Source organism: Thunnus maccoyii, chromosome 17 (genome assembly GCF_910596095.1).
Source record: "Thunnus maccoyii chromosome 17, fThuMac1.1, whole genome shotgun sequence".
In the NCBI taxonomy this organism is placed as follows: Eukaryota; Metazoa; Chordata; class Actinopteri; order Scombriformes; family Scombridae; genus Thunnus; species Thunnus maccoyii.
The window spans coordinates 24,737,616-24,761,231 of NC_056549.1; the positions used below are offsets into that span (position 1 = coordinate 24,737,616).

At 38.3% G+C, this 23,616-nt stretch overlaps 1 protein-coding gene across 2 annotated transcripts in view; it reads right to left on the bottom strand.

Moving 5' to 3' along the window:
- Window positions 1–23,616, bottom strand: part of LOC121882103 (E3 ubiquitin-protein ligase TRIM9) — a 54,414-nt gene that overhangs the window by 5,081 nt on the left and 25,717 nt on the right. The window contains exons 3-11 of one of the 2 annotated variants that reach the window (XM_042390105.1): window positions 21,293–21,415; window positions 12,621–12,731; window positions 9,490–9,643; window positions 6,850–6,930; window positions 4,687–4,850; window positions 4,177–4,315; window positions 2,411–2,535; window positions 2,104–2,282; window positions 469–631 (exon numbers count right to left, since the gene is read on the bottom strand). In XM_042390105.1, the coding sequence (XP_042246039.1) occupies window positions 469–631; window positions 2,104–2,282; window positions 2,411–2,535; window positions 4,177–4,315; window positions 4,687–4,850; window positions 6,850–6,930; window positions 9,490–9,643; window positions 12,621–12,731; window positions 21,293–21,415 (1,239 nt within the window). The remainder of the gene's footprint in view (window positions 1–468; window positions 632–2,103; window positions 2,283–2,410; window positions 2,536–4,176; window positions 4,316–4,686; window positions 4,851–6,849; window positions 6,931–9,489; window positions 9,644–12,620; window positions 12,732–21,292; window positions 21,416–23,616) is intronic. The other variant, XM_042390106.1, reaches the window with a different exon arrangement.

A 23,616-nucleotide genomic window follows, 5' to 3' on the forward strand; every position in this document is an offset into this window, starting at 1 on the left:
ACAAAAAGACAAAAACACAACAATGAGATCATCACTACTGAGGCTGAGAACAGTCCAGCTGGATCTGGAGAACATACATTTAAGGCACATTTGACCATTAACTGAGATCACAGTTTTAGTTGGATTTAAGGAACTTCTGAACTACCAGCTAGGTTGACACATACTCAGTGGACACTTGGGATTGGGCAACTGAACACATTGAAAATTGATCACACTTTCAAGTTCAGAAGTCGCCAATACAGCTCATGGCTTCATTCAAGAGTTTTCAGTTTTCAACAAGACTGGTTGCTATTATTGTGTTTTACAAATCAGGAGATATTTGTTTTGTGCTGCTGCAGCCTGCTGATGAACACGAATGAAGGTAAAAATCTGAGCACTACAAGAAAATACAACACTGGCTGCACCGTTTTTTGCTGCGACACGTGGCAGCTCTGATGTCAATGTAAAGTCCCACCAACACACACTGACCTGTACGTTTCTATTGAGGCTGACTGCGGGCATGAAGACCCCGTCCAGGTTCTCAAAGGCAGTTGGTCCATGCTGTTCCTTGTTGATGAAGAAAGTCAGTGTGTGTTTGGTCAGATCCAGCAGGACGCCCACAGTTGAGCCTTTACTGATGCCTCCCTCCGCCCTACACACACACATACAGATAGATAAAAAAGGATAAATTTGGGGGATACGTGAAGTGAAAGTGAGAGAAAAAGTGTAACTGGAGGATCTACCCAAATGTGAAATTAAAACAAAGACTGTTTTAATTAAGAATTTAAAACGTTTCATCTTTGATAAGTGATAAATTTCCAGTGGAACTGATTTGTCAGTAAAGTAGATGAAAACAATTTGTTGACCCTCACATTGATTGACATTTTTGACTCAGTTAAAATGCCTGTCACTGACTGTGTAAAAATGCCCAAAATCTAAACACAATCAATATAAAGGCAGCTTGCATTCACAAGTGGACCTAAAGACCTATCCACTCCAGATGTTTAAAAGATTGTTGTTTTATTCTACATCTGACCACAAAGTGCTTGAGAGACATTAAAATCTCATTTTCAGTGATATAGATTTTTATATAATTTTGTTCAACAAGTCTTTTTACAAGCACATTCAGGACAGACTGTCTTCTACCATCTGTTCAGTCCAGTCTATGCACTAGAGGGTGAGAGAAATGAATGTCTCTAAATGTAAAAATGAGATATGCTACTGAAAACGTGTTTTAACTGTAAAACCTGTTTTCTCTTAGAAGCTAAGGTGTGAAACCACTTTTAGATGTGCAAATAGCCACGTTTCTCTGAGCTCTAAACACATTACACCTGCCTCAGGCCTGGGCTGAGTGAAAGTCAGCACTCTGAGAGAGAGAGATGAGGAAATCAATACATGGCACATAACAAGAAACGCAGGCATGAGATGATTAATGACATGAAAGCAAATGGCACAGTGAATGCACCTGTAGTCTGGGTGAACTGCGAAAAGAAAGAAAGAAAGAAAGAGGGAAAGTGTGCGGTTTTACATATTCATGTGACAGGTCGTCTTTTCTCTTGTGAAGAATAGACATTTTCTTGAGAATAAATGTTTAATGAGAGTTTGATAGCTTCCTTGTGACACTGAGAGAAATGGTGCAGAGAGATGTTTTGATGTCTTCTGCAGCCTGCAGTCTTCTTCTGCTGCTCCCTGGTGTGTTTGTTAGTGGATATTGTATGAACCCCGGGGTTCCCTCTGTCATCCTGTGCATGTATCATTATCCTGTGTGTGTGTGTGTGTTTGTGTGTGTTTGTGCGCGTTGCTGGGTGAGATTTAACGAACAGAACACATGATGATGAATTGATGAAGAGAATGCCTCCTGCTGTTCTTGTTGACGAACGGATGGTGTTAATTAGTTCAAATGATAGTTGCCACTCTCTAATGAGGCATACTTTATTTAAACTTTATAAGTTTTAACTGATTGACCTAATTAATGGTTTATACATGATTTAAGTAACAAGACTTTATTAACTAATGACATAACACATTGTCATTTCATATACTTTGTTATTATAGCCACTTTAAACAACAGATACTTTTTGTCATGACACTATTGGCCCTCTGGCACATACAGTGTACACATACCTGTTGGTGTGGGAGTTGTTGTGCATGAACCAGGAGCGGTTGTTGTCTACATACATGGCCCAGGCCTTGTCATCTTTCCCCAACATCATGTCTTTCATGGTGTTGATCCTCGCTATGCCAAACGCAGGGTCCGGGTGGTTGTCATAGCGATCGATGCTGACCTCCCAGTAGTGGATGCCCTGAGATGCAAAGGAATATAGAGCACATCTGATTAATCTTCAATATAAGTCACTATAGGAGAGCCAATTAGTAGAGACCTGGTCCTACTACAAAATGCTAATCACTAGTGATATGGCGTGAATGTCACCTTAGAGAAAGCAGCGGTTCCCAGCACCACACGGTCATCATAGCTGTTACAGGAGACTGTCTGGTTTTCATTGGTCAGAACAATGTCCCGGTGAGCTGAGGTGGGGTCAAAGGTGAACCAAGCCACTGTAGGAAGGACACAACAGTCAGTCATGATGCTACATCCATGTGCTACGATTCAATTTTCAGACAGAAAGCTATTATAAAATGCAGAATAAGAAACTGATTGGACTAGTGGAGCTTTATTTGCTGGGTGCTGCACTGTGGAACTTTTCCTGAAATTGACATTGGATTTGTTCACTTTCTCATTGTACCATCAAAAGTTTGTATTATAACAACATCTCTTTCTCATTTTCATGTTATACTAAATATACGTTCTTGTTAATATGACATTATAACAGGCATTTTTCACTGTTCTCTGACATTTCATAGACAAAACAATGAATCGAGTAAATCAGCAACTTCATTGGCAATGAAAATAATTGTTAGTTGCAGCCCTACATCTAATTCATATTTTATATTTAGACATTTTAGTTATTTAATAGTTGAAAAATAAGTTATACACATGATATAGTATATAATAAATCATATGTATTAACAGTTTGTTTCTGCCAGACAGACTTCTGTATGGAAATCAGTGTCTGAGAATATTATGATCAATTGGTAAGTCTGGCCATTCATAAATGTGTGAGTGACTTTTACTGCAGGGTGCAAACACACACACACACAAATTGGACATCATAATCTGTTTGTTTTGCAGCCACAGTCTTTGTCGCCAGCTCTTTTTTCTGGTTAAGCCAAGCCAACAAAAGTCACATCCCATAATTTCCCTTTTTCAGTGTAGCTGCAAGAAGCCTCTCATTCCTCAAGGAGAGAGGGAGGAGGAAAAGGAGGATGGGTGAGGGGTGAGACATAAAAGAGAGAAAGGAAAAGAGGGGGAGTAGGCACTTAGAAAGATGACAGAAACAGAGAAAGAGGGTGGGAGGGATGAACGGTTATGAGTCACAAAACAGACTTTCATTGTTACTGTGGCTGGCAGAGACAGACTGTGTGTGTGTGTGTGTGTGTGTGTGTGTGTGTGTGTGTTGAGTGGTCATCCCACTGCAGATATGGAGGATTTGTTACTGTACATTTTTTACTGCACTTTTCTGATGGTTCTTCTAACCCTTTTCTTTCCTTCTTTTCTGCTCCACTCTTCACCTGTCCTACTTTCCTTCCATTTCCTTGCCTGTCCTTTCTTTCTTGTGCCCTCTTCTAATTTTTCTTATTTCCTTTTCCTTTCCTTTTCTTTCTCCTTCCTTTTTTTCTTTCCTTTTCATCCTTACCTCTCCTTTTGTTTCTTATTCACTCCTTTCCCTTAGCATTCTTCCTTTCCCTTTCCTTGTCCTTGTCCTCCTTGTCCTTCCTCTTCCTTCCTTTCCTTTTCCTTCCGCAGATTTCCTTTCATCCACTTCCCCTTCTCTCTTCCATGTCTTTATTCTGGAATATAAAGTTACTAAATGCTTCTTCTTCTCTTGCCTTTAAGAAAACCTCCAGTCTCATCTTCTAAGAAACTTCTAAACTCAATGTTACAAAGTGAAAATAATTTGAACTTCAGTAATGTAAAAATGAAACCTGTTTAACGAAAATCATCACAAACAGAACGAGACAATCAAAGGAGTTGAATATAAAACGAGACAGACATTGTCCCTTTGTGTTGAAGCCACTGAGGGCCAACCTTTCTCTCTCCCTCTCTCTCTCTCTCACACACACACACACACCACCTACCATCAGAGGTCTTGAGCACTACCGTCTTGCTGTACGGCCCAACACCGATGGCATTGTAGGCTTTCACTCTGGCATTATAAGAGCTGTTAAAATGGAGGCCGTCCACCGTACACACTGTCTCCTTCCCCACATAAACTTCCTGGCAACACACACACACACACACACTTTAGTAACATCAAGATAAATATAGAGTACAAGTACAAGTACTAAAGTTTTACTGATAACACACATATTACATATTACTACACACACACACACATACAAACTACCATCTGGCTTTTTTCAGAGTTGAGCAGCATATGGATTATTAATAATGAAAAGAGAGCCACAGAAAAGCTTGTATGACATAATTTACTGCATTTTGGATCAGATTACAGTCACATTAGTGTTAAGCCTTGTTCTCTGTTTTACACACAGTATGTATTTTCACTATGTGTGTGTGTGTGTGTGTGTGTGTGTGTGTGTGTGTGTGTGTGTGTGTGTGTGTGTGTGTGTGTGTGTCACACCAACCCTGTACTGTCCTCCGTTGCCATCGTCCAGCTCCAGGATGTATCCCTCGATGGGGTTGATTTGGGGCGCAACAACCCTCCAAGCCAGGGTGGCGCTGTTGTTCCTGGTGCAACATTTCTCCAACTGCAGGAGCGGAGCCGCAGGCACAGAGGGTCCAGACTCCACTGTGGGGAGAGATGAATCAATTTGATATTAAGATTTTTTACTGGAGGATGGTCCAATGGGGATACCAGGATGAAGAAGAAATATAGAAAGAGGGAAATATGCAGGGCAGGAGCAAAAAGGAAGACAGACAGGGTGATGTTGTCAGCTGGCTGGATGCCTTTAAACAAACTAAAGGGAGAGAAACAGGAGCTTTAATGTGGATCTAGTGGGAGATAAAAGTAAAAGAGCCTTAAGGTGAATGAGCTCCGGGTTCATTTACAGTACAGGGCAACAGCTGGGAATCAGTGGAGGCTTAAACAAGGCCACGTGAGGACATTATATCCTGGAGCTTTAAAGGTTGATGTGGATACTTTTTAACTGAAGCTTCTGGAAACCATTATTTGAGCACTATCTGACTAATTTGTTGTATTATTACAGTCCAATCAGATTATGTTCCTGGAAAAACCTCTCAGACATCGTGTAGACCATCATGAGATACTAACTCTCCACCAAACACCAGGCTGATGATATTTTTTAAATGAGTTAATAGCTTAAAGGCATATTTAGACTGTGCAACAACAATAGTTGTGTAAGTTTATTGCATGTCACACTGTGCCAGATGCCTGTAATAAAATCTTGGTCACAGTCTGTGTCAGATTGTACTGATATCAATATGAAGCTGTCAGATTGTGCGCTGAATGAGTGGTGAATCATAGCACTAGGATGTAAATTAGAAAAAAGTATATGAAATCAGAGGCATGTCATCAGCTCAGGTCATCCATCTGCGCCACTCTGATGTTTTAAAAATACTGCAAAGTCACACAAACTTTTGTTTCGCCTCCATTGTTTTAGTTTGTGTGTGCCATGGACTGCACTCACAAAATGTCACGCCAGCCAGTGTATTCTGTGTCATTTCAAGTCTTATTCTGATTAGTTTGTTTGTAGACGTGGGTCATAGCATCAGTTACATTGTAAGAATTTGGTCTTAAATTTCTGACACTGCCAGAATTTTTCCTCAGGCTGTCTTTGGTCACCAAAGCTCCAAATCTGTTGTCGGTGGACGAGTCTCACAGTGTGATCTAGGACCATCGTTTTGGATTGACAACCAAAGATTTTGCCACATTTCTCTCATGATTGTAAATCATCTCAGACAGTCTAAATCACACAGTGACAAGGCCTTTAGGGAGAGCATAACTCCCTGGGGACATGAAAGTCAAGAAAGGCAGGAACCAGCATCATATCAAAGACTTTATCAAAGACAAAATAAAAACCTGTATATCTCACTAACCCTTGTGGTGGTAAAACACGTGCTAACAAATTGCATTCCAAAAGGAGCTGAGACAGACACACAAACCACACAACAGGGTAAAAATAACCACTGAACACAGAAGTGGAGATTTTGTGTAACACAGATCTCAGGGTATTGAAGTCATATCATGTCTTTATATGCTGGCACTTATCTGATCTTTCTAAAACAAGGGAAGTGAAGACACAGGGGAAAGGCAACAGTCAGGACACAGGGAACCATGTGGAAGAATTTATGACTCAGTATCAATACCAATATTTATATTCATTATTTACAGCATTTATAGCCGAAGTAGTTTTTTGAATCATGGGCAACCACTAGACAATGTGGATTATTTGTTGTCAAGTAAAGATTATTTATTCATTTAGATATAGCCTTTATTACTAGTGATTGAGTAGCAAAATTAATATTTACATAAAACTAATTTGAAAAGTCAAAATACTAGATTAGGAAACAGAAAACTACTTCATGCAACTACTTCATTGGTAACTTTGTGTACCAGTGAAGGCCACACTATTCTGTAGAGGCACTATTCTGAAACCATGCAGAGGAAAGAGACCAGATAGACACCGTGGGACAAAAAGACCAGTGGGTTTCCAACCAGATTGGCCGTGAAGGCTACCAGGACTGAGGGAGGAGGAGGAAGGAGTGACAAAATAAATTCAAGGGAGGAAAACAGAGGTTTACTGTGGAAAGTAATGTCTCTTAAATACCTCCTGGTCTCTCTGTCTCCATCTCAGTCTCACCACTGCCTGCTGCCTGCATTTGTTTCAATAACGGATTCTCCTGCACATCTGGAAATACGACGTCGGTTCGGGAGTTTTAATACAAGCGCACATGGACAGAAGACGGCACATAAAGCAGCTGGTAATGACAGAAAGTCATGCTATGTAATGACCAAACATAATAAATGAAAAGTATTTGTGAAAAGATAAATCTTCATGGTCATTCTTATGCATATAATATGTATATTTCATGATTTTCACCATATATTTATTTGTAGGTGAGGCCATTATAATTCATAACACTTCATAACAGAAACTCCCCAGTCCCCGCTCCCCACTCCCCACTCCCCACGTTCTTTTGAAAGATGATATAAACATTTTACAAAGTTTCATCAATGTAAAATACAGCATCATCAGCATATTAGGAGGTTTTAGGTTAGGTTTTTTTCCAGATATTGAAATAAGATCAGAAAACCCTTCAACTGCATTGGGACTTCAGAGCACAAAGGTGTAGGTGTGCTTAGTGCTCGTTTTAAGTATGAGATGGCATGGAATGGCAATGGAATAGCATCAATAATGTAAATAAGTTCCTTTATGCAATTAAGTGAACATGTATCAGATGCAAAAAACATCCAAAATCTTGTTCTTCACTGCTGGAATAAAATAGTTTTTATCTGTGTTGTATTGTTCCTGAGGTTTCACGTAATGCAGGGAGTAAGTAATTAATTACAGTTAGTGCTCACTTAAAACATCTATTCCAGAGCAGCATATTCGGCTCAGATGGCAAAAGAGAACTTATAAAGATGGAGAATAATTTCAGGCTATTTCTGAACCAAAAACAACTCCTGCACTGTGCCGTTGCTCAAGATGTCAGAGCTTAAATTCAAAGAAACTGGTGTATCTTTAAACTCTATCGCTTTGTTCTGGCTTATCAGTGAGATGTGAAGGAGGGGAAACGTACAGATGGGTTTCATGTCACTGGCCTTAAAGAACAAAGAGGGACGATCAAAGCCTCTGCTCTGCTTGACTGGAGCTCAAATTAGAGAAAGCCTCATTCAAGTGCAACTCAACCTGGGACATTACCAGCAGATCTGGGTCATATTCTTTATTAACTACCTTGAATTTGTCTCACTTTTGAGGAATCTGCAGTTGCAGTTAAAAATGTCTTTATTTCAACAACTTATATGAACTGGCCCCAATACGACACCGTAAGGAATTATAAGCGTATTATAAACCCATTAAGAGTGCTTAATTACTATAATTACACCATAATATGATAATTACTAGTTACACAGCACTATACTGACTGTAATTTTCTCATTATCTGATTATTATATTGCATAAGCTTTTAGCAGCTTTGTAATAATTGTAATGGATTACACTGTAATTTCAATAATAGAAATGAATAAGCATTTATTTAACATTTTAGCCAAGGGGCTGTGTTGAATCTATACCTGCAAAGGAAAGAGCTTCATCTTTACTGCCTCAGTGGAGCAGTATGGAAATAAAATATGCACACTGCTGTTTACATTTTTAATGTACGTTAACAATACATGTGGGTAATCTGTGTGACTGCACTGGAATGAAAATAAAGGAAACTTATTCATGCACACCAACTGGATGCTAATTAGCATCAGCCAATGAATAGCTAACTAGCTGTGTATATTGTTGTGCATCTTGAAGAAAAATGTGTTTGTGTATGTTTGTGCATGTTAAAATGATTTATTTATAGAGCCCATTTAAAGGGGCACTCCACATATTTTGCCCATGAAGTTCAGTTTACTGGTCATAAGCTCTACTACACAGCCTGCGATAACCTTTGAAAAAATAACCCTGATGATGTCAGATTTGGCTTTGAGACTTGGGCATGGAGTTTGAAAGGCATGTGCAATTACCAACCAGGGAGGGTGCAAATGCTGCATTTACGCAATGTTGGCAGAGTGGGAAGATTATTCCAAGATGGCTCCTCCTGATGCTAGTCTTGTAGTCACATAATTTATTCAAAGTTAGCTACTTTTGCACTGTTATGTATTTGTGAAGTGAAACCAGATAACAAGCTACTTAAAATGTAACTAAATCAATTGTGTTCATTTAGGATGTTATTTAAATGTGCCAGCAATGGTGGCTTTGCAGCCATTTTGAAAACTGTTCATTGACACTTATGACGACCTGGTTTTCTTGACTTGGTAGTTCATATTAACGGTCATAAATTTATGACATGAACGTGGCATAATGACACTTGAGATGACCTATGGGAAATATAGAATCCCATGTTTTTGGAGTTTGACCAATAGTAGAGACTAAAAGTCAGGATATCTCAGCCTCTGTTGCTTCTTTTTTCCTCTTTTTTTCTTCTTTCTTCTGAGTCTCCATCTTTATGAAAGTGCAATACTACATCTATGTAGTCCTCCTTTAAAACAACAAATGTTGACCACAGTGCTAACACAGAGGGGTTAAAAATACAATGAGATAACGAAAAAAATTGAGTAGAAATTAGTGTAAGAGGCATATCGCACAGAAAAACATGAAATAATCTTCATTCATTTTCAAATGTAGTTGTAAAATGGGTCTTATAATGGGATTTTACAATATTAATAGAAAGGGAAGTGTGTGTTTTTGTGTGTTTACCTTTGCCCTGGCAGAAATCCAGCTGCAGGATGGTCTGGAGCAGTGAGTCGGTGTTGAGGGTGAGGTCGAACTCAGGGCCAACCTTTGGCTCCAGGGCCCCTTTTACCCACTGGTCCTGAGATGACGTCACCCGCTTGATCAGAGCATCTGAGATCTACACACACACACACACACACACACACACACACACACACACACACAAAGGCAAAGATATACACATGTAGAACACTTTAAAGCACATGTGTACACAGCGAGGAAAGATAAGTGCAAGACACACACAGGAAATGAGAGCATTTGCATTTAATATCTACAATCAAATATGCTTGCATGCTCTGATACCCTCCCTGAATACAGAGCAGCTTCTCTGTTCTGGGATCCATTCCATTAGCCTGGCTTCATTATATTGTGTCTGACAAGTGAAATGAGGCACACATTAGTGCAGTTCAAATATTTAAGGATACGAATTAGACCCCTCCTTCAACTGCTGGTAAGAGCTACACTGCCTCGAGAAAAAAGAAAAACCTAAGCGAACACATTACATTAAACTACACTAAATTACACAAAAAAATATGATCTTCTGCCGAGGCAAAGCATGAGCTGCAGACATGGAAATTCATCCTCTAGCATTAAAATGTAGATCTTTTCATTTAGCTTTTTGCCCCCCACTTTAAATAGTTTCAAATTTATAAATGCTCCTGAACTTACATATAGCTCTAATATCCACCTATAATTCCTCTAGTTAGCGTTAAGGTGTTGGCAACCATAAAGAACCATATAATCAATACATCATAAAATATTCAGATCAAATGGAAGCGAGAGGATGTGTGTGTGCGTGTGTGTGTGTGTGTCCCACAGGAGTGTCTTTGATCTCTATTTCATCTTTCCCTTTCACCTTACTTCATTTCTCTCTTCCTACTGTATCTCTCTCTAGGAAGAGAAATCCTTCATAACCAGAAGCGGAGACACGAGAATTTCATCTCACATCTTTCAACAGAAAGTTGAGTTGAGTGAAACTAACAGTCATAAATGTAACAACTATAAGGGGTCGTAAAGTTTAAACATGTTCCCTTATGTTTTTGCTTTCTGCAGGAAATATGTCTTTGTCTTTGCCATTTAACCTTTGTGTTTTGTTTACATTGGCTGTTTCACAGACCCTAGTGTTGTATGTGTAAAAATAATAATAATAATGCAAAATCAACATTATTTTCTTTATTTTTTTCTCTTCTTCTGACCTCATTAAAACCCCAAATGTAGAAAAGTTATTAAGTGGTAACCCTTCACTTTGCCACAAACTGGGGGGGGGGGGGTTGTATTACTGTAGAGATTGTAAAGCCCCCTGAGGCAAATTTCTGATAGAGGCTTTAAATTGACTTAAATTGACTCAACTCATGTTTAGGGTCAATTAGACCCCAGAGACGTATGAAAATGCAATTTTGGGAGGGGCAGTGCTGCATAAAAAGTACTGTCAAAACTAATCACAGAAAGTCTTTTGTATTAAATCATGTTTTACAGCTGGGGTCCCTGAGACCCCAAACAGATACAGAATGTGTTATTTTCGGTACCAAAATATGGGACCAGTTCAAAATCAGTTTTGTAAGCAATTCTCAGAATTTTGAGGTCATGTCACAATGCTAAGTATGTTTTCTGAGCTATTAAATAGAGCCTGGGTCAGAATATAAAGAATAAACCTTCTAAGCAGGTGTACATGTCACATTTGACCTTTCTCAGCTTGACCCTAACATGCCCGGATCAATGACTATTGATCAGCTATCGAACATCTGAGCCTGCTGATAACTCAACTTGTTAGGTCAATTAAAAATAGATCAGCTGCAGTATTACTAAAGCAAATCAGTCTCATCCTGTTATGTGTGAGGAGCATGAGCACATGGCAGGCGTACTGGATATATATCTGCAGTATGTTTTTATATTCTCACATCAGTAGTGAAGTCTTCCTCTTCAGACTGTGCAGTGTTTTTACCTTCAGAGACATCAGAGGCTCCTTGAAAAGCTGATTTATCCCCTTAAGCAGCTCAAAGGAACAAAGTTCCAGACTTCCCTCTTCCTTTCAACTTTCACATTTACCTTTTTGGTTGCAAATACTTCAAAAAAAAATTTGATTCAAGTTGATTTTTTAAATGTGGACCCCATACTGTGTTTGCCTTGTGTATGATCTCAGAAACTTAAGTCATAACTTTGACAGTTTTTAAGGATGCTGGTGTTATTTTATGTTTTCATGAACAGACAAAACTCACAAATGACATGATTCTACCAACAAGTATCGTCTGTATGGCCACAGGCTGATATTGCTTTTATTAGTTAATCATTTTTAGATAATAATGAAGATCTACTTGATAACAGGATAAATTAATTAAACCATTTAGTCTCTACTGGGACGTTGTTCATCATAAAAAAGATATAACAATGCCACCCTTATCCTTTAATACCTTTGTACTTTGCTATTTAAGATATGAGACTGTGCAGCTTTTCATACCTGCGAGCAAAGGAAGAAACTCACACATGAACACCTCTGACGACCTCAGGATTGTTCCTTTATCCAGTTATCAAGACCTACACTAGCAGGAATATGTGCAATGAAGCAGCTCTTAAAGGGTCAGCATGCTTCAAACTAAGTGCGTGTGGGATTGTCGAGCAGCGTCTGAAACTCCCCGACACCTCTCTGATGTCAGAATATGTGAGCAGATACAGCTGTGTCCAACTATTTTTTAACTTAGCAAAACCAACAATCCAACAAGCAGGCCAGGTGTTGAGAGGTTCTCTTACACTCTATTTTGTCTAATTCTTCACACAAATACTACTAGTACTACTACTACTACTAATAATAATAATAATAATAATAATCATCATCATCATCATCATCATCATCATAATAAACTTTATTTATACAGCACTTTTCAAAACAAAGTTACAAAGTGCTTTGCATGGTTAAAATGTTTAAGTACTACAATTTGGCGGTAAAATCAGACAATTAAAATGTCATGAAATAAAATGGACTAAAATACCCCTGTCAAAATAATAATAACAAAAAAAAAATTAAAGAATTAGGTCATTTTAAGCATACTGAACCCTTTACACTCACACAATCACACAAACACACACTGAGGGTCCGTTACCTGGAGGAAGCCGCTGGGATCGTTCTCCTTGAGGACCTCCAGACAGTACTCCATCATGCCGGTGGTCTGACGTAGCTTCATGGTGCAGTGGGTGATCTGGTCGCGCACCACCTGGCAGACACACAGACAACAAAATACAGTAGTCGTTATTAAAAGTAGTGGTACAGAGCAGGGCTTCTCTATGGTTTTTTTAAGCCTTTGCTCATTAGACCATGTACTTAAACTTCTAGATAATATGAATTGTTTTTAAATCCTATTTATTTCATCTTAATAAGTCACAACACCTGTCAAACAAGCTGTTTTAATATTGTTGTGCAAACTTTGTGTAAAGTGTGAATTTCCCTGCTATTCCCTGACTTAATTTCCTAAATGTAACTGCCATTTACTTTACTTTACTTTACTTTACTTTACTTCACTTTAGTTTATCTTTTCAGAAATTCCTTGTGTGTCCATGGCAACTGTCAGACAAACAAAACAACAACAAAGGACAGTACAGTTAAAGACAGACATCAGACATTATAGTTCTCCATAATATCATGCAATATAATACTCCACCACAACATCACCTACACTCAAAATTAACTATTACTACACACAACTTTCATATCAAAATAGTTTAACATAACTACACTGGAAGGTATGAAGGATCTCTGAGCACGGGTAGTCCACAAAGGAGGTATCCTGTACCTTCATCCTGATGGTAACAACTCATATTCACCATAGATGAACAAGGTACAGGTGGAAATGGGCTGATATATAAACTATATACATGCAGGCCACAAAATCAGTTAAAAAAAGGCAGAGAGAAGCCACTGAGTGCAGACAAGAGAACATTTTAAATTATGACAAATATATTAATGACATGGAGAATACAAAACAGCTTAGACTGGCTCAGACTGGAGCTTGGCTATTGTTATAAGAGGTAATTAGGAAATGGGGAACAGGTGCGTAGGTGAGTGTGGGGATCAGGTGACTGGAACTGGCAGGAAAAGACTGTGGGCAACTGCTGGTCGGCTGGAGAACGACGGGAACGACAGGTGAGATAAGCACTGCCAGGCAAAATAAGACAATGAAAAAGGTGCAAAATTAAGAACCGGCTGACACCGTGACATCGTAATTTCACAGCTAGAAGACATCTCTAAGAATCCCATAATATTCTTGGCACGCTATCACCAGTATATGATGCAATGGAAAGAGCAGAAGAAAAAAGAGAAAGATTGAGGTGAGTATTTTACAGAAAAATCTGCCTTAACCAGAAAAATTAAATAAACCAGTGTAAACGTTTTTCCACTCTCTAACTGTTTCAGTGTCTCTCTTCCTTTTTACTCACACACACACACACACACAGACACACACACACACACACATCACATGCTATGTGCTGGCTGAACTCCGAGCAGGAGGAAGTGAGATTTGGACGGGTGTCAGAGCCAGTTGTTCAGGGCTAATTGAAAGTCAGCAAACTGTCACCATCTCATTAGCCTTTTGTTTATGTTTAATAACAGTTGCAATACTGTACACTTCAACTGATCAGTGATCTCTAATTATCTGCTCAAACTACAACTGATACATATATATAATATGTACTGTTCACGTATATGTACAAGACAAATACATCAACTTTGTAGATGTTAAGCAAGAGATTAAACAGAAAAAGTCCTATGATGTTGGTGAATCCGGGACAATTAATTATACCGTTAACCGATGGCCGCCAAATTTCATCAGGAAGTTAATTAGATGGAGTCTTGGTAATTAGTCCCCCTCGTTTATTTTATGGTTAATGAGATCACAGTTAATTATTCACCTGTCAACTGCCGTCTAAACTAAAATATGAAGACCATGAAGAGTCAACTGAAAGAGGATCAAAATAATCCACAATCTGAGCTTTAGATGTAGAGTCTGAGTGTGTGTGTGTTTGTTCATTTTCTTTTTTATTTATTTGGTATTTAGCTTTAATCACTTACACTTACTTGTGCATTTAATAAGTTAAAATCTGTGTCTTTTTGTGTTTCTATGTGACTGAAAACATCAAAGCTAGGTTCAGTTTTTTTAAAAGGATTTAGGTTTAGAAGAAATGAATCAAAGGTCAGTGAAAGGCCAATAAAAGGAAATAATTAAAAGAATCATGTGATGATTGATTTTGATCATGATTTTGTAGCTATGCCATCACACAGCTGGAATTCACCTATACAGCAAAATACACACATAGTATACACACACACACTCAAATAATTTACCAGGAGAAAATGTGCTTTTTCAATTCCACTTGACAAACCCAGCTCTTATCTCCTGTGTAAACAACATGGAGTATGAGGCATGAAGCTTGAGTAAATCTGAGATTTATTTCAATTTCCTTCTGTCCTATCTGTGCTGAGATGTGCCATCAGCTCCCTCCCACACGCTCCTGCGGGCCTGGTTGAAGGGATTTTTCAATATGTTCCACATGCATCTGAAATGAGTTTGAGGGTGCACATATTGGAACATGTTAATGCAAACCAAGATTTGAGTTTTGACATGTATGTGTGAGGCAACGTGACTCACAGCCTCCTCATCACACTCTGAACCACATTTCAGTTCAAGGTCTACTACCATTTTGGGCTGAAAATGTCAGTTTTACATTTGTGTGCTACAATGGACAAAGCCACTATCCACGAGTTTATTTATTTAGTGGGGTAGGGAAGTAATAACATCAAAATATTACATTTATCAACCTTTCAAGAAATTTAACTTGATATGTGAAATATTGCTTTAAAACATGCGGTTTAAGATACAATTTATGTCTGAGATATTGAGTTATCTGTACATAAACTATTTAATCAAACCTCTCAGTTTACACTTTATAAACAATGGTCAAATTTAAAGGGGATGTGTCATGCACATTTTCAGGTCTATATTTTTTCTGTGGCTTTACTGGAATATCTTTGCATGATTTTAAAGTTCAGAAAACTCCTTATTTAACTTATACTGGCTCTTTATGCAGCCCCTCAGTTCAGCCTCTGTCTGAAACAGGCCGTTTTAGTTTCTGTCTCTTTAAGAACTGAAGCGCAGGCTTTTGACTTGCAGGGAGCATTTTTACACAGGTTCACCTCAAGTTTTGGAACTTTGACCATGTTTAACACAGACATCCGACATCATAACAGTATACAGGTAACAGAAAATCACAAAAAGCATGAAATGTCCCCTTAAAAGATACTGAACAACAGCACAACACTATTAAATTTCATTAAAAGAAAAAAAAAAAACTGTGTTGGCTTCTGACTTCAATAACCGAGATCAGATGACCCCTAATCTCATTCGAAGAGGGACTCAGACACACTCATCTGTACGAGTTAGGCAGAAGTGAATATTAATCCATCATCAGCGGCTGGATTACAGCTAAGACTATGTGTGTGTGCTCTTGAATGTCTATCTTTTTGAGGACAAAGTTATGAACCCATAGAGTGAGGACTTTTTTGGAAAGTGAGATGGGGAGCCCATTATTACAAGTACAAACATGTGAGCCTTGTACTGGTTAATATCTGACTCAGATGTGATCAACTACAAAACTCAAGAACAGACACACAGATGCCTATTATGTTACAGTGATGAATGCTACCATATAAACTGCACAAATAAAAACAGTATCTTGCTATGATTATATAGTATGTGATGGTGCAGAAGGAGGTATACTCTATCATCAATCATCATCAATATTCATCAATAACTGTTTAAAAATAATGTGACACTGTGTCAGAAGTAATTAATCAACATTTAATTAGGGCTGCAACTAAGCATTATTTTCATTATAGATTCATCTGCTGATTATTTTCTCAATTAAAACGTCAGAATGTCATTTTTTTAAATTATTAATTATTCAACTATCAAAATAGTTGCTGATTAATTTTCTGTCGACTAATCGTTGCAACTCTAATTTAATTACCAAATGAGCTCTAAAATTTTAATTTTAGCAAAATTTCTGAATCAATGGAAATGTTTCAGTTTCAGATTTTTATTGTGTTATTGTAACACTAAAAATTGCAATACACAATGTCTGCCATTGTACAATTGCACAAAAATTGACAAACTAAGCCCATTCACTCCCAACACAGACAGACACAGTGAATATTTCTGGCTGTTCTTTGAAAGAGGAAACCAAAATATGTTGCTTTTAAGGGATTAAGCTCTAGCTTTGGTAAATTTTAGAAACATCTGCCTTTCTTGATGTAGGCACAGTCTTTAGATTTTTGTTTTTTCCTTTGGTTTTGTGTCTAGTCAGAGCTGTATCTACAAAAGCAGATTAAAAGGCTTGTAAATGCGTCTGACAAAAATGGAAAGGGCAAAGGGTGACTTCATAGTCAGAAAATATAACAATCCACTGAAATAGATCATCCTTTACTGCCTGAGTCTTGCTCATGTGAATGAAAAAGAGTTGTCTTGGCAGTTACACAACTTAAATTGTGCTCTTAGCAGTCCAAAAACAAACACAAGCTGTGTTCAGTCCCATGATGCATTTATGGAAAGGCTGTATTGTTTTTTTGTGACTTGTGGCACTAGTGTGAACATTTGTTGGTAAGGTGTAAAGATTAAAATGAAAATTAGAAACAATGAAGGAGCTTTAGCACCTTTGCAAGACTAAAAAGTAAAAATTATTCTTCTTCTCCTTTCAGATACCTCCAATTAAGAGATTATGTACAAAAACACTTAACACCTACTTGAGACCTTGACTACTTATGACCTTGTAATGGAAAACGAGCTCTTTATCTGGTAATACTCTGTTATACATGTGTAGTGGACAATTCTCTTGAAAGATGATTGTGCACTCTCATATCTGTTGATGTTCTGTATTCGAATGTGCTTAGGATAAGAGGATGTCAGCCGGACATTTAATCTTGTTGTTTGACGTTTGCTGACAAGTATCAGCAGGATGCTGCGAGAATGCGATGACTGAGGATGCAGCTGGAGAGATTGTAACTGACAGATCACAGAATATTCAGAGCACTGTGTGACAGGCGTGGCTACCACTGTAAGTATGACTGTTTGGCTGCGTTCGAGGCTGTTTGTCTAACACAGACACTGAGTCCGCATGCATACGTGTCTGATTCCAGAATAAACTCTGACAGACAGTCTCTCTCTTTGTGAAATCCACTTTTTTTTACAGACACTTCCATGACAACCTCCTGCTAACAGACGTAGCTTTAGACTGAAATGGGGGAAAGAAATCTGTGCCACTATTCCTCATGATATATAGGAGCAGGGGCTTCATCACTCTCTGCTAGACACTCTTTAATTCAATTCAAGATACTGCACAGACTCCACTGTACTAGAATAAAATTACACAAAATCTATCCAGATGTTTCTCCCATATGTGACAGATGCTAGTTTGCTGGAGCAACCTTAAGCTGTAGTTTTTTCACGTTCTGAAATTCAATCCTTTTTATCTGGCATTTTTGATATTATCTCTAAAGTTGTCGCCTCTAATCTAGAACCAGATCCTTCAATTATCATCTTCAGCTCATCTGAAAAACGGCAAAAAAAAGCAACAAAAATTTAAAAAAACCTTACACATTGGAATAAACTGATGTCTCAACCATTAAGATGTGGCTGAATGACTTAAAGGGGACATATATGCTTTTTCTGGTTTCTGTTATTTATATATTGGTATGATGTCAGATATCTATGTTAAACATGGTCAGAGTTCCAAAACCTGAGGTTAACTTATGTAGAAATGCTGCCTGCAAGTCAAGGCCAGGCTGCTCTGAATGCTTCGTTTGTGACGTTTTTTTCTGTCTTGCTGATGAGTTGACATCAGATCGTCATTCACGCCCATAAATAGTCGTCCATTCCATAGCCTTGGTTGCTAAGGTTGTTGCTAAGGTTTCTCCATGTGTTGTTTGTGTCATCCAAGTGTCCATTGTTTTGACCCCTTATTAAGAACCTTACAGCTTAAAATAAAAAAAAACAACTTTATTTTCCATCTTTAATATTTCACAGTATCACACAAATGTGAAAGAATGTGAATGAGTGAAAATACACAAGTAGTTGTGGTGGGTTAGGGTAACAGAGTGGGATTATCTAGACTCTTTGTTGCCTTTACATCTTTTTTCCCCCTTGTTTCCTTCTCAGTTTATTTTGCTGCTATTACTGTTCAATTTTTTTTTTCATTTAGTCAGTTTTATTATGTACTGCTTGCATGTCAAGTAGATACATGGAAAACACATCCATTGGCTTTATAACTGTTGCTGAGCAACAACTGACTCATCGTTATCTGTATATGAACTTAACAGCTCAGTAAAAAAAAGTTGCACAGTATGATGTCCTGTTTTCCAGAAATTAGTTAAACAAATTTTTATGTATGAATGTATAAATTTGTGAATGTTTCCACCTCAGCACTGTAAACACAGAGCAGCTCCTGCCTTCATCAGCCGTTTCATTTCATTTAGCCGTAAGCTGCCTGTAAGAGCTCAGAATAACTGTTATTATTTATTATTATTATTATTATTTATCAATCGACCAATTTCATCAGGAAAAAATCATGAATTTCCAAAATATGAATGTATGTGTAGAATCTAAGAGACACTGAGCAGCATTTAAAGTGATTTCCAATCAACTGTCTTAAACTTTCAACCTACTTTTGTTTACAGAGTTTAAACTGTTATTTCTTATGCAGAGTCCAACAAAGCTGCAATATACAGACCACTGCTCAGTGAATAAAATCCAAGGCAATCATAGTGTGAAGTCATTTCACTGTATTAGCACTAATAGGATTCCAGGAAACTTTGATGATTATCGTGATAATACTGATAATACTGTTTACAGCATGGAAGTTTGATACCAGCACATCCCTAATACAGAGCAACAGTAAATACACACATCCTGTCACCTAAACATCTAGGAGCAGCGTCTACAAGATCTCCGTTATTGTAAACATCTAACACTTCCTTGCTGTATGTGTACTTCTGTCAATTATTTAATTTCTTGAAAATGGCAGTCATCAGCCTTATACAACATACTGAAGCACCTTCAGTTGCTGTAAGTTGGCTTGCAAATTCTCCTTTTGACGCAAAGCCTTCAAGTCGCTGCTCTTTTCTTTTCTTTTATCTCCACATGAATGTGAGCCTGCAGTTAAATCATTAAATCAGTTAGCGATACACAGCATCCAAATTAATATTTATTCATGTAAAAAATGTTGTTTTGCTTATCAGCCATCTACAAGCAGCTATTATTCTCTCGTCCCAGCTTCGTCCCGGCTTCCAGCTCTTTGCCCTCTAGCTAAATCTCAGCCTGCAGATAATGACAACAGCTGTCCTTGGGGCTTCCGTCCAAACAGCCTCCCCCCCCTCACCCCCCTCCCTCCCCTGCCATCAGCCAGACGGTCAGTCGGTCGGTGAGCACGTTGAGACTGGGCAAGAGTCCATGTGATACACTGGGACTTAGGAAACCCCCAACAGCGGATTTACAGAATAGAAACTGAACTGCCAGATAGACAGAAATCATTTGAGTTGAGAAATTAAAAGTGAATCTATAGAGGTATTAAAGGCTCTGAAAATGTATTTTCCTTATCAGTTAATTAGGTCCTACATGCCCACATTACTATGCTAAGAGCGCTACTGGTTCTTTTACATGACAGATATCTGTGTTTGTGTTTAGTCTGTGCTCTTATTTAAAGTCAGTGTAGCTGTGATGGAGAAGACTCATGCAGGGATTTCCAGTCTCAAAATCCAGCAGGTAACAAGTACTACAAAGTTCCTGCACCGCGTTGGATCATAAACTCTGACTGTGAAAGGACTAAATAATCAGATCTTCATCAGGCAAAATTCACAAAACCTGATTTTTTTGGTCCTTTTAACAGTCTAAAACCCAGAAATCAAATCTGCTCAAACCAAATCCACATAGTCTTGATAAAGCTGTTTTTCCTTATTGTAACGATGGTCATTGCTTATTTAGTCACAAATATTGAGAAATACATGAAAAATACTTAAAGTCCCCCTTCACACAAAACTGTGTTTTTCTTCTTGTTCCTTCAGTTGGATGTTTGAGATTCACTGTGCAGAATAATGTATGATGAAGAATGAAGTATTTTTTATATTTATATAAAACAAGTGTGGAGGGGATCTTAAACATTTAAAACCTCGTTTTCAGACGCTTTACAAAATCTACTCAAGCTTTTGCTGATACTGTAGACTGAGATATTTAATAAGAAATGCTTGCATATGAACCTAGAAACAGCTGCTGCAGGTAGTGTTTGGTGGGAGAAGACAGACAGATAGATAAAGGAGAGGCAGACCAGAAAACAGGCAGGGAACCATATTTAAATTCCAATTTGCTATGAATTAAATAACCCCAAATATCCTGCTTGCTTCAGGCAGGAAAGAAAGTTAATGACTTTACTCTTATTCAGAGAAATTAAGTGATAGAGAGAGCTTGAAAGGTATTTAAAGTATGAAAAATGTGCCTTTGGATATGTTGAAAGGTCTCCTGCAAAGTATCACTTCACAGGTCACTTCACAGAAAGGTCAGATGTTAAAAGTACTTCAAAAAATCAATGAGTAAATGTCTTCCTAGATCAGATTATGCCTACGATACATTATTCAAAGGCTTTTTCTCCTCTTCTCATGGATGGTGCTGCTGATTTCTCAGCTTCAAGCCAACTAACAGAACCACAGCTGAATCAGATTTGAATCCAGCAGTCTCACCTTTAGTTTGTACTCCTTCTCCTTGGTGACTTTGGTGAGCAGTTTGGCTTTCTGTCTGGTCAGCGCCTCAATCAGAGAGTCACACTGAGCCACGAGGCAAGCTTCGAACTCCACACCGTTCTCCTGAAGCAGCACAAACACACACACACACAGCAGGGACAAAAAAAACATTATACACTTTAAAAAAAAAGAAAGCGAACAAGAATTATAACTACTGTGTTCCTGACACTGTTTTATGTGGCACTTGTGCCAAATAAAGCTACTTTATGGTGTCTAAAATAGATCTGTTGGCGTATTTTTCTTCATTTTAGAAATCCAGTAGCACAGAGCAGCTTTGTGTTTGTTACTGATATGTTAATTTTTCAGCTGGATCTATTTTTGTTTCATCCGCGCAAACATTAGAATACAGTTTTAATTATTTCAACAGACTGCAGACCACAACATAGCATACATCCCATTTACCATCTGTTTATACAACTGCCATGTTCAACCAAAAATAGAGATGCACACATAAAAATCTCTAAAATAATGTTTACACACATATAACTGTTATAGTTGTGGTTATGTGCTGTGATTATATAGAAGGGCTGCAATTATATTCACATCACACAGGGGCAGGCAGGGCTATTAAAATACAGCAGCAATGGAAAAAGAGTAATGCCTGCACACGCAAAGATATATTTGATATATGTTTGATATACTACTATGTTGATATATCATTTCTGTATTTCCACTCTTTGAGATTAGATACCTTTTTTAATAACGGTTGATTAATTTGAGATGTTTATGACCCTGGGCAGACTGACTGATTAACCCCACCTGCCACCATAGAGCCTGCCAATGTGTGTGTGTATGTGTGTGTGTGTGTGTGTGTGTGTGTGTGTGTGTCTAACACGGGTGTAGGATCCACTTTTTATCCATTTTGACCTGGAGAGGATCCACCTTGGATCAAAACATTGTCCTTTTGAATTAAAATTAAAATTGTGGCTTTGGAGTAAGTTTCCATATGTGCTATAATTAACCAACATTCCCTGACACTGACCAGGCTTTTCTTTTGGTCAGAGCATGAATGTAGTGTAGTGTTACTGAACTTTACTTGAAATTACTTCAAAAATAACATGCTGTTGTTTGACCTTTATTTAACCAGATTTGCAGCACTGTTATGTTTACACAGAACCACTCTCCTGAGACTGAAAATGTGATCCCTGTTATTAGTCTTTGGTGCAGTTTCTAAACAAACTAACATGCCGAAACTCTTCATGGTGAAGGAACATGTCACCAAATGCAGCGGTGTGACTCACTGATGTGTTTTTAATAGTTTTTGGACAACAATAGAGGTCTACAGCACAGAGGACTAAGATATATCAGGCTTTGGACACACACACAATACTTGTAAGTAGATCAGTTCATTGTTGGTTTGGCTCTGCACATGAGTTTTAAATCACATTTTTTCCACAGGCATCAATAAAGGCTGAAGCTTTGATTTGTGGTCTCAGCTGCATTCAGGGTTATTCTGTCTCCACCTCCGTTTAGCCACAACACTGCAGCTACTTACAAGCCTCTCTCTGCAACAGCAGAGGGAAACCCCTCTGTGCTGTAGGTCTGCGTGCTGTTGCTGCTTAATGAGAAGGATCCACAGGGGCATTTGATCTGAGCACAGAGCTTACATGATGAGGAGATGAGGTCTTAGATAGTAGTGATTTCCAATCAAGCGTCCTCTGCTGAGTTCAGATCTGTAAGAGGATGAGTACTGGAGATTCTCTCTCTTTATTCCTCACTTTTCTTTCTCTTTATCCGTCCATCTCTCCCCCCGAGACGGTGCAAAGTAGTTCTGGGAGGTTTTTTTTTTAAACTTAAATGCAATCCTCTTCATGTATGCAATAAGACTCTTAATGCCTGCTCGTAGCACTGTGGCTGACAAGATATGACAGCATAGACAGTGTGTGTATATGTGTGTGTTTATGTGCGAGTGTCTGCATGACTGGCAGATGCTGCGGGAGAGATCAGCTGCACAGCTATGCTGTCCACAGGGAAAACACACACACACACACACATCCACACACACACTTCACCTCTGGCTGATATGGTTTGTTTCAGTTTTGGTGCCAAACTAAAAGTAAAGTTGGGATTCAGATTTATTTGGAGCGTATTGTCCATTTGATAACGTCAGGGTCTTATTTCATCTAAAAACATCCGTAGTATGGAAATTACATGAAGAATTTTACCTATGGAGGTAACTGATTGGACATGGCTATTGATTGTGGTCTCTATTGATTCTTGCTTAGCCAAACCTCTCTAGCTTCTGGGGAGCTTCAAGAGAAAGT